The following is a 12,537-nucleotide window of genomic DNA, read 5'->3' as shown; positions in this document are numbered from 1 at the left end:
CACTCATTTTTAATACCCAAGAGTGGAATTGATGAGTCAGAGTACAAGACTCCTGTCTAAGCCTGTATCCTACTTTGAATATCATAAAAGTGAATTTGTATTGACTTTCGTGTGTAATGTAGTCCAACCCCCTAAGTAGCAGAAACTAACTTTAAGAGCTAGGAAACTGATACACGCAAAATCACAAGACTGGCACTTCCCCTGATTTCTCATGATTTTTTTTTGAAAATAATTGTGCTTGACTTCACAACAAGATCCACTTTTTTAAGTACTTTAGGTTAGTCGTTAATGAGTAAAACTGATTTAAAAAAAAATTCAGAGTTTTGAGGTACTTAACTCTTTTCTTACCTGTTTTGCCTTATCTACACTGTCCATATCAGTCAGTCTTGCTTGTGTTTGCCCTCTCTCTGTCTTTCTCTCTTTTGCAGTGCTAAGGATGAAACCCAGGGCCTCCTGCAAACTAGGCAAGCACTCTACCTCTCAGCTATATCCCCAGTCCTATCACAGTCTTTAAAGCCCTAATCTTTTTTATTAGCATACATTAATAGTACAAGTGGCTTTCATTGTGATAACTTAAGAGTTCTTTTAATCCCCCTCTTTCTCCCCTTTTCAAACTGTATTTGGTGGGTTTAATTATGCTATCTTTATATATACATATATATATATATATATATATATATATATATATATGTATGTATGTATTCCTCTTCCCAGTATCTTCTCCCTCCCCCCTCCCAACAGTTCCCCTTTTACACTCATGTCCCATTATTATTATTATTATTATTATTATTACCATTTTAGGTCTAGATTCTACATATCAGAGAAAACATATGATATTAGGCTTTTGAGCTTGACTTATGTTGCTCAACATAATGGTCTCCAGTTCCATCCTTTTCCTGCAAATAGCATAATTTCATTCTTCATAAAGTCCTAATCTTGAATTTTTTTCTTCACTGACTATTTCAAAAATTTCTTCCTCCTGCCGGACACCAGATGCTTGCACCTATAATTCTAGCTAGTTGTGAAGCTGAGATTGGAAGGCTCTTGAGGCCAGCCTAGGCAAATAGTTTGCAAGACTCCATCTCTAAAATAACCAGAGTAAAATGCACTGGAGGTGTGGCTCAAGTGGTAGAGTGCCAGCTTTGCGAGTGCAAAACCCTGAATTCAAACCTCAGTCACACCAAAAAAAGAATTCTTCCTCCAGAAATAACTTTGATTTAGTAAGTTTTAGTGTTTTTGCTTGCTGCTTAAGATTGTTTTTTGGTGGTACTGGGGTTTGAACTCAGGGTTTCACGCTTGCTAGGCAGGCGCTCTACCACTTGAGCCACTCTGCCAGTTTAAGATTTTTTTTGAGTGTTTTGTTTTTTTTTTTGAGACAAGGGTTCACTATATATAGCCCAGGTTGGTCTCAAGCTCAACAATTCTCCTGCCTCAGACTCCTGAGTGTTGGCCTCACAGACATGCAGCACCATGTCCAATTTGCTGCATAAGTTTTTGTCTGCTTTTTTTTTTTTTGGTGGGACTGGAGTTTGAACTAATGCATAATTTTTTAAAACTATTTTGCTGTTGAGTTGTATTAATGAAACTACTTGTTTCAAATATGTTCTTTTCCTCCCCATTTTCATTTCAGATGACACTATCTTCCAGAATCCTATGGTACAAGAAGCCATACGAATGGGATTCAGTTTCAAGGACGTTAAGAAAATAATGGAGGAAAAAATTCAGACATCTGGGAGCAACTATTCATCACTTGAGGTTCTGGTTGCAGATCTAGTGAATGCTCAAAAAGGCAATACACAAGATGAATCAAGTCAGACTTCATTGCAGAAAGGTATTCATGGCTGTTTTTTAAAGCAAGGAAAACCTAATAGCATTTCTGCGGCCTATTCATTTTCCTCCTCTCGCATTCCCCTTAGGATAAACATTTTTTAACCGCTTATGAAAATTTTCAAACATACACAAAAGTGGAGAGAACAGTAACAAATCCTCACATACCCATCAGTCAGCTTCAATAACTATCAAACTTTTCCAATCTTGCTTCTTATTTACTACCCATAACTTATTTTGGCTATAGTACTTCAGAGTATATACAGACATCCTTATATATCATTATTTATAAATATGTCAATATATGTTCAACAGATAAGAATTTTTAAAACATATTCTTTTTCTTTTTTTGCTGGTACTGGTGTATGAACTCAAGGTCTTGAGCTTGCTTAGCAGATACTGTACCACTTGATCCATGCCCCCACCTCAACAGATAAGTGAATTATTTGTCATTAAGACATTTTTTGGTGGTACTGAGGCCTGAACTCAGAGAATTTTACTTGCTTAGGCAGGCACTCTACCTTTTGGGCTATACCTCTAGCCCTTAATGCTGTATGTTAGTCTGCTTACGCTGCTATGATAAAAAACCACAGGCTAGGGGACTTGGACAACAGCTATCTTTTTCTCACAGTTCTGGAAGAACTGGGAAGTCCAAAATCAAGGTATCTGGTTCCCAACAAGGGCCCTGCAAATGGCTGCCATCCCTTTATGCCCTCACAGCAGGAGGTAGTTGTGAAGATGGAGTGCATAAGCACTCTGGTCTTTCTTCCTCTACTTAAGAACACTAATTCCATCAGGAGTTCTCATCCTCATGAACACATCTAAACTTAATTATAGTCACACGTTGCTTAACATTGGGGATATGTTCTGAGAAACACATTGTTAGGCAATTTTATCATTGTATGAATATCAGTGTGTACTTACACAAGCCTACATGGTATAGTCAGTCACTTGATGTGGCCTCTTGATACAATCAAGAAACTTGGTAAACATGAGATGTATGATATGTGGTTGCTGCTGGCATGGCATAGCATACTGTTTCATGGTAATTTTTTTATAAGTAGGAATACATTCTGACAAAAGATATATAGCAAATACATAAACCAATAACATAATCATTTATTATCATTATCAAGTATTATGTACTGCATGCTATAATTTCATATGACTGGCAATGGGGTGGGTTGGTTTACACCAGTATCACCACAAACACATAATGCATTGTGCTGTAACATTAGGACGGCTGTGATGTCACTATGTGATAATATAGCTCATTATGATCTTATGGGATTGCTATCAGATACGTGGTCTCTCATTGACTGAAAGTCAAAGTTTTCTAGTTACTGTGTTTATGCCAGAGTCTTCCTGATCTAGAAGAGGGCCTTGTGGGAAATAAAAGGGAAAAGATGTCATAGGGAAGGATGTAGAACCCAGTAGTTAGTGTAAGTAATTTCTAGAGATAAATTATTAATCTGGGGGAAAAAAAAAATCTGGGCCCAGAACATCACCATCTCAGGTAAGCAGCTGTACACAAGGCTAACTAGAAAAAGTAGAGTTAATGATACCAGTGTTTGATAGACCTAGCATTTCATTCCATGGGTCTATAAAATGAAATCACAGCCAGTGAAAAACCTGAAGTACAGATGAGCTGTTGTTAAAGATCATTCAGATAGTTGGGAGTAGGATTCAGATTTTTGTCTTGTTTTTTTTTTTAGATTTTTAAAAGCACACATATCAGAATTTACCACTTTAGTAAAAGGTGAAAGATTTATGCGATCTGAAGAGAAACCAGCATATACAATTTACCACTTTAGGTATCACAGTGGTGATATCACTCCACCACTGTATTACAGTGGTAGAGTAATTGCCTACCATGCACGAGACCCTGGGTTCAATCTCAGCACTACAAAATAGCAAAAAATTACCATATGACCATTGTAGGTGTACAGTTTGGTAGTGTTAAATACATTAACACAGTTGTGCAAACAGCTCTACAGCTTCATTTTGGTTTGGTGTTGGGGATCAAACACTGTCTTACACATGCCAGTACAACTGAGCTATATCCTGGGCCAGAGCCCATAGATTTATTGTACCCTGAAGGTTGTTTTTTAAGAAGAGGATTAAATAATTCTTCTGTCCAACTTCTAGGCAGAGAAACCTCTCAAACACAAATGTGACCTTATCTCTTTCCATTTTAAAAGCAACTACCAGCTGTCAAGTGTCCTCAGGATTAAGTCCAAACTCTTCTTACCTCACTGACCAAATCCTTCATGATCAGGCTCTTGCTAACCTTCAGTAGCCTCATCTCATGCTATTTTTCCATCAGGTAGAATGGACAGGTTTACCTGCATACTTGTAGGCCATGTTTCTATCTCTTGGAGCTTGCTTCTGCCATTTCCTTTGCCCAGAGTCATTCTTCTCCCATTGTCCCTCATTTCCAAGGTCTTCTGTCTCTTCTACTCATATTTAGGACCCAATCTGGGTGTAATATCCTCCAGAAAGCCTTCCTTTATGTGTGCATGCATGCACACACATGCTCACATACCCTTCCTATACTCTTCATAACACACATTGTGATTACCTTTGTCATTGTAGCATATTACAATTTCCTGTTTTCTTGTGTTCATGACTTGTCTGTGGACTATTGGGGGCTTGAAGTCTATGTATTTGTTAATTGTATACCTAGTACCTAGAACCTAGGTAAGTCTTCAATAAGTATGTGTTGAGTAAAATTAAACTGTTGTTTCCCAAACATGTTTTCTGAATAATGCTCCAGAACATTAAAAGGGACGCCATGAAAAAGGAGCTCCATAGTTAATAGGGAGATGCATTGTATTATCTCCAAGATACGGATATACATTATAGAGTATTGCACTGTACTTAATAGCAATAATTCCTAAATGCCAGTATGCCTAACCCTAGATATTTAAAATTCAGTGAACAGGGCCCAGGAATATGTTGTTAAAAAGTGGCACAAGGATTACGGGTGTGGCTCAAGTGGTAGAGTGCCTACTTTGGAAACATAAAGCCCTGAATTCAAAGCCCAGTCTCCCTTCCCCCCCCAGAAAAGTGGCACAGGGGCCAGGGATGTGGCTCAATGGTAGTAGGGTGCTTGCCTAGCCTGCAAAGGACCCTGGGTTCCATCCCAGCACTGCCAAAGGGAAAAAAACACACAAGTAGTTTTTATTTGAGACCAGATTTGGAAACCATTAGTATACAGTGATTACAAAGATAGTTAAGATATGTAATGCATTTGGAATAGTGCCTAGCACATAGTATTTATGCTGTGTTGCTGTTGACTGCTGCTGTTGCTGTTATTATAATTATATATGACCACGAAACACTTTTGTGGCATAATGGTTAGCATTTTGTAAAACATATTTTGGGAAAGGCTAAACTATGCAGGTACTTCTGTATCACTTATATGTTGATGACACCCAAATCTCTTTCTCTAGCTCTTACTTCAAGTTTGACTCTCCAATTGCTTACCAGATGTTTTTATATGGATGTCCTGCATAAATACCACAAAAATACCTGAGAATCCCAAACTTGTACCCCCTTTTATATTTCCTGTAGTTATGACCATCTCCTTGTCAGCCTAGCTAGCAGTATTGAAATCAACTTTATTTCTTCCTCAACCATTACATTCGAACACCAAATCTTACTTGTCCCACTGCAGAAGTATCCTTCAAATCCATCCCATTCTGGAATTAGCCATGCCCTTTCCATATGCTGCTACTTTTACCTAACCCTTTCTTTTCCAATGCCCATGTTTCAATGTCACTGTTCCATTGGCCACCTCCCTCCTCCCATGATGCCTTTCCCAACAAGCCTAAACAGAAGAACTTGTTCATCTTGTCCCAGAGCACTTTAAGTAACTTTATTATGGCACTTATCACTTTGTACTTTGTGCTTACCTCTGTAGCCTCATCTCATCCTCTCCCACTAGCGTGCAAGCTATTTAAGAACACACGCTGCGTGTTAGTCATGTTGTATCTGCCAGCACTTGAGTATCTGGCACACAGTAGGGGTTCAATAAATGTTTCAGTAATTTAAACAAAACTAAGGAAGTCTAAAACTAGTATATTTCTTTTCTCTTCATGCAGAGATTAGTACTGAAGAGCAGCTAAGGCGCCTGCAAGAGGAGAAGCTTTGCAAAATCTGTATGGATAGAAATATTGCTGTAGTTTTTATTCCTTGTGGACATCTGGTCACTTGTAAACAATGTGCTGAAGCAGTTAACAAATGTCCCATGTGCTACACAGTCATTACTTTCAAGCAAAAAATTTTTATGTCTTAATCTAACACCACAGTAGGCATGTTATGTTCTTCTTATTACCTTGATTGAATGTGTGATGTGAAGGAACTTTGAGTAATCAACATTGAATACCATTAGCATTTGCTACCAAGTGGGACAAAATGTAAACGGCAGTGTTTTAGTTGGCAATCTAAACTTTGAATTTCTGGATTTTTCAGGTTATTAGCTGTATCATTTATCCAATTTTTTGTTATTCAATTGAAACCATAGACTAAGATGCATTTTATTATAGCTGATGACAATGTGTATCTGTCGTATACTGACTTAGATTTTATGTATGAGTGAATTGATCATCGGAATATTTTACTCCTTTCAGATAGGCTCGACAAATGCAGCATTCTGTATAAACGTGGAGATGAGAGTTAATCTCCCCAATCACATAATTTGTTTTGTGTGAAAAAGGAATGAACTGTTCCACACTGGTGGAAAGATAGAGATTATTTTTAGATGTTTGTCCTTGTGTTTCAGGATTCTGTCCATTTTCTTTTGAAATTATAAACACTTGTGTGAATGATTTTTTAAGTGATTTTGCCATTTCTAAAATGATAGACTACCACCTAGCCAACATGTACTGACACAGAAAGATGTCAAAGATGTATTAAGTATAAAATGCAAGTGGCAAAACGCTATGTATAGTGTGAGCCAAATCAAGGTGTGTGTATTTTGTATCTTTATAGAACAAAGATTTGGAAAGATATACACCAAACTGTTAAACGTGGTTTTTCTTAGGGGTGGGGGGTTGGGTCCCAGAGGGGCTTACAGGGGCTCTTCACATTTTTTTTTCATTTTGTTCTGTTTGGGTTTTATATAAGTATGTATTACTTTTGTAATCAGAATTTTTATAAAGTATTTTACTGATTTAAAGGCTTAGGCATGTTCAAACGCCTGCAAAACTACTTATTGCTCAGTTTTAGTTTTTCTAATCCAAGAAGTCAGGGCAGTTAACCTTTTTTGGTGCCAATGTGAAATTTAAATGTTTTTATGTTTTACCTGCTTTGTGGATGAAAAATATTTCTGAGTGGTAGTTTTCTGACAGGTAGACCATGTCTTATCTTGTTTCAAAATAAATATTTCTGATTTTGTAAAATGAAATATAAAATATGTCTCAGATCTTCCAATTAATTAGCAAGGATTCATCCTTAATCCTTGCTAGTTTAAGCCTGCCTAAGTCACTTTACTAAAAGATCTTTGTTAACCCAGTATTTTAAACATCTGTCTGCTTATGTAGGTAAAAGTAGTAGCATGTTTGTACATTGCTTGTAGCTATAGTGACAGCTTTCCATGTTGAGATTCTCATATCATCTTGTATCTTAAAGTTTCATGTGTGGGTTTTTACTGTTCGGATGATTAAGATGTATATAGGACAAAGTGTTAAGTCTTTATCTAAATTTTCTTGTGTTTTGGACTGGTAATAGTAGCAGATACTTGTTAAAAAGTTGTTCTCTCAAGATCCTTAAAACCTCTTGGAAATTATAAAATACTGATAAGAGAATGCTAGTTGCTTTACTATTTTAAGAACTTGAGTAAGAGTCAATATGGATAAACTGGTACACCCAGGATTTACATTAAAAGATTCTCATGACAGACCTATTGTTGAGCCAAGAGGGGCATTTTATTGTAGACAACAGTTTGAGGTGAAACTGTTACAAATTATATTTTGGTTTTGTTTTCTAAGAGAAAGAGTATTGTTACGTTCTTATAACCTCTGTTGACTACTGTGTTAATTGATACTCATTTAAAGCACTGCAAATTTAAATAGGAATTTTAAAAATTAAGTAATGACTGCCCTATTTTTTTGTTTTATTGTGCAAACCTTCAGTTCTCCTTTATAATTTCTTCTACTTAGGTTTGGTTATATAGTTATTAAGTTGGATCTGATCTGTTTAAAGTAAACTTTAAATTTAAATTTGCATTTAAAGTTTCTACAATGGGAAGAAAAGTGTTAAAATTTTTTCAGTATGTTTTCAAGGACACTTCAGCTCCAAGTCATGTAGGTAGTCCAATCTACTTCTAGCCCAGAACTCAAGGACTGAATTATTGTTACATGGACTTTTTCTGTTCTGGAAGCCTCTCAGTTCATTTAAACTCTTCTTTTAAAACTTGTGTGTTGAGTTAAACAAGACCTTTTTTTTTGTCTCCATGAGTTGTGAAATTTAATGCATGAAGCTGATGTGGTTAACAAGTTTATTTTAAGAATTGTTTAGAAATGCTGTTGCTTCAGGTTCTTAAAATCACTCAGCACTCCAGCTTCTAATCAAATTTTTGGAGACTTACCAGCTTGTCTTTATTCATATTACACAAAAAGCACCAGATCTTTTCCACCTAATTGTGCAAAAATTGATCACTTGCAAGGTCAAAAATATATAACCAGATCCAGATCTCTACCCCCAATAGTTTTTAGTATTTACATGTTGATGTTCCTTTGCTGTATAAAGTTCACTCTAGGATTTTGAAGTCACCACCATTATTTCACTATATTTAGTCGTGTGAAGATTGAAGTTATTTTGTAATAAATACTTAGCCTTATTTGTACTAATTTAGTGTGCTGATCAAAAGCTTTGTCTGAATTTTTGAGAAGTGAATTTAGCATTTATAAAATAGATTGCAGCTTATTAATTAATGGCTTTGTTTTACCTTTACCTGGGAGATTTGAGTTTTTCCCCCTCCCTTTGGTTAGGGGCCAAGGTGAGGTGGTGAGCGTAGTGGGATATAATGTGATTTGGCTTATGGGTATGATATTTTGTTGTTTTTATTGTTATATTTAAATTTTTGTTTTTGGTTTTATTTTAGTGCATAAAATTTGTATCTTGAACTCTGAATGAAGACTGCCACAACCTCAGCGTTAGTTGCATATATTGTTCTCATTAGATTCAAGTCCTTTTTTTTCTGTTTACCCAGGTTTGAGTGAGGAAAGGGTGGAAGAGTTGGGAGAAATGTCATTGACATTAAAGAAATAATAGAGAAGTTACACTTGACAGACACAGATTTTTTAAAGGTAGTATTTCTTCATCTAGGAGATGAGAATAATGCCTATCTTCTGAGATTTTGGAGTTCAAGAAGACCATATCTATAAAGCACCTGCCGTAAATGTTCATTCCTGACCTGTCCCTCTATGGGTTTTCCTTGACTTAGAAATTTGGGCTAAAACTGAGAAGAAATTATTACATGATAACTCTGTCAGTTACTTTTATCTTTTTTGGATGTCTCTCATTATGAGGATGTAAATTACAGTAAATAAAAAGGTCAAACCCTTAGAAATATTTAAATTCTTTTTTAAAAAACTTAAATTTAGCCAGGTGCTGGTGGCTCATGCCTGTAATTCCAGCTACTTGGGAGGATGAGAATGGAAGGAACTAGGTTCCAGGCCAGTCTGAGCAAATAGTTCTTGAGACCTCATCTCCAAAATAACTAGAGCAAAATGGAGTGGAAGTGTGGCTCAAGTGACAGGGCAGCTGCTTTGCAGACCCAAAGCCCTAAGTTCAAACCCCGGTCCTACCAAAAAAAAAATTATTCTTATTAAATTCAGTTGAGCTTTCCTAACAGAAACAGTTGAGTTATTCCCATCCTAAAAAATCAGTTTTAATTAGACTCTTAGACATTTAATGTGATTTGGATTTCTTTGTCAACATAATAGAGTCATGGAATATCAGAGCTCCTTATTTTAGAGTTGAGGAAAAGGGACTCAAAAGAGAGGTGATTTGTCCAAACTGTATAACTAGTTAGTTGCAGATCCCTGACTGGGACATAGTTTGAAGGTGAAAAACTTCAAACTATATTTTCTGGGAATTCTCAAGGTTGGTTTTTCAACTGTTCCTTCCACTATGCCCTAACTTTCACTACATATTAAATGATACTTTATAACTGATACAATAGGACAGTCTTAAGTACATGTATCTTCAAGTTAAACAATACTGCATTAATGTTTGGGTGGTAAGATTATTTTGAAGGCTGAAGTTTTTAGATATGCATACAGATTTTTGGCATTTATTACTTACCATGTATCATTATTTAACATTACAATGTAAGTATATTTTATCATTTTGTCTATACTTAGTAACAAATTTGCATTTTTGATTTGATATAAAAAAGGCTTTAATGTAATTTCTGTTAGATTTTGCATATTTTCATCACTGTTATTCTTAACCTGACAGAATGACTGACTGTTATGTCACTGTCTTAGTATTGTGAATAGTCATGTGAAATGTTTTGAGACAGAGTACTATATTTGTGAATATACTTTTAAGGCTCTTTTCTTCATTTAGTAGAAATCTTTCCATCAGTATGGAAAACTAAGAAACTTGCTTTCTGCTGTATAATCTGGCATTTGTTGTAGATTAAAGTTTATTTTTCTGTGAATAAAACTTATTCAATAAAGTACTATTCTTTAAAATGATATCTTATTACTTTGTATTTGTTTCACTTTCTTAGAAAAAACAAAATAACACTCTTAAAAATACTGAAATGGGGCTAGAAGCTAGGTGTGATAGTACATACCTATAATCCCATCTATGCTGCAGGTGAAAACTGGATGATCAGGAGATTGATCATCTGGAGAAAAGTTAGCAAGACCCTACCTCAAAAAAGAAAACACAGGGTTGGCAGAGTGGCTCAAGTGGTAGAGTGCCTGCTCTGAGGCTCTGAGTTCAAACCTCAGTAACTACCCCTCACCCCCGCCCCAGAAAAAAAAGGACAGCACTTGCCTAGTATGAGGCTCTGGGTTCAGTCCCTAGTACTGTGAAAGGAAGGGAGGGAGAGAGGAAGAAAAAAGTAAAGAAAGAAGCCAGCTATTGATGGCTCTTGCCTGTAATCCTAGCTACTCAGGAGGCAGAGATCAGGAGGATTGAAGTTCAAAGCCAGCCTGGGCAAATAGATAGATCCTATCTTGAAAATAACACAAAACAGGGCTGGTGGAGTGGCTCAAGTGGTCGAGTGCCTGCCTAGCAAACATGAAGCCCTGAGTTCAAGTCCCAGGTACTGCCAAAAAAAAGCAAAAAGGATAAAGAGGAAAAAAAAAGTGAAGGAGAAAGGCAAGGAAAGAAAATGGTACTGAATGGGTGAATGGTTAACACCTCTCTCCTGGTTTTAGTACAGTCAGTATAACAAAGCTTGTAATAATGAACAAGCAATAATAAACAAGTAATAATGAACCTAAAAATCTGCTTCCCCTTTGAGGCAGGCAGCAAAGGATTTTTGTGAGTTTGAAGAGAGCCCAGAGAGTTTCAGAATACGCAAGCAATCTGGTGGGGGAAAAGAGCAAGTAAATAAGGTATCCTTTGGCAGAGAGAAATTCAGAAGTCGATTATTTCAAGTGGCTCTGACGCTGTCCTTTCCGGTCTTCAATGGAGGTTCCTAAATTAAAAGTTGTATTTCAGGCCAGGCGTCAGTGGCTCATGCCTATAATCCTATCTACTCAGGAGGCAGAGATCAGGTGGATTGTGGTTTGAAGCCAGCCCAGGCAAATAGTTCGTGAGACCCTATCTCAGAAAAAAAACCATCACAGAGAAAAAAAAAGGCTGGTGGAGTGGCTCAAGGTGTAGGCTCTGAGTTCAAACTCTAGTACCTCACACAAAAGTTATATTTCAGACTGTAGAAACTGGTTATCTAATCTTTGACAATTTTATCACTGTTATCTGAGATAAACATAGGACCCTTGACTTAAATGCATTCCGTATTTTTTCTTACATTTTCAAGTAATACTGATGAAGATGTGAATTTTTAAAGCTATTACACAAAAATTTTCAATCAGGCTGCTGGGGTGGCTCAACTGGTAGAGGGCCTGCCTAGCAAGAGGCCCTGAATTCAAACTCCAGTACCACGAAAAAAATAAATTCAAATGTATGCAAAGTGGAAAGGAAAGTATAATAAACCCATGGTACTCATCAGTTGGCTTCAGCAATTATCAACATTTTGCCCCTCCTGTTTCGCTAGGCCTCCCTTGACCCTCTAATACTCTAAATCCTAGACACATTTCTCCTGTAATTACATTCCTTATCCTTACTCATCTCTAACAGGTTAGAAAAATAATTGTACTAAAATGTGTGAATTTTTAACTAACATTGCTGAATTGTAATAGACATTGAAACAATTCAAAAGCAACTTGCTTTATTTGAAGATTAAGAGAAATGCCCCAAACCTGATACTGTTGTTTAAAAAATACTGTAGTTCAGTTCACTTGTTTAGCATGTGTAAAGCCCCCTAGTCAATCTCTAGCACTGCAAAAAAAAATGTTTGAAAGCCACTGGAAGCACCCAACACTGAGGCAGTAGCAGGAGGATTTCTACATAGCAAGAGCCCATCTGAAAAACAAAAGAAAACACTGATATGGGATCTGAATCCTGAAAGAAGAGCTGAAGCCTCTAAATCAAAATGATGTTTTCTACAAATGAATATTG

General features: G+C 36.5%; 1 protein-coding gene across 2 annotated transcripts in view; it reads left to right on the top strand.

Moving 5' to 3' along the window:
- Xiap (X-linked inhibitor of apoptosis) overlaps positions 1–10,538 on the top strand; it is a 42,773-nt gene extending 32,235 nt beyond the window's left edge. For both annotated transcript variants that reach the window (XM_020185374.2, XM_074063788.1), the window contains 2 exons: positions 1,631–1,831; positions 5,934–10,538. In XM_020185374.2, the coding sequence (XP_020040963.1) occupies positions 1,631–1,831; positions 5,934–6,127 (395 nt within the window). In that variant the 3' untranslated portion in view covers positions 6,128–10,538. The remainder of the gene's footprint in view (positions 1–1,630; positions 1,832–5,933) is intronic.
- Positions 10,539–12,537: the final 1,999 nt, after the last annotated feature.

Source organism: Castor canadensis, chromosome X (assembly GCF_047511655.1).
Source record: "Castor canadensis chromosome X, mCasCan1.hap1v2, whole genome shotgun sequence".
NCBI classification, from domain to species: domain Eukaryota; kingdom Metazoa; phylum Chordata; class Mammalia; order Rodentia; family Castoridae; genus Castor; species Castor canadensis.
The sequence above is the reverse complement of the archived record's forward strand: the minus strand, read 5'-3'. Positions and strand labels throughout refer to the sequence as shown.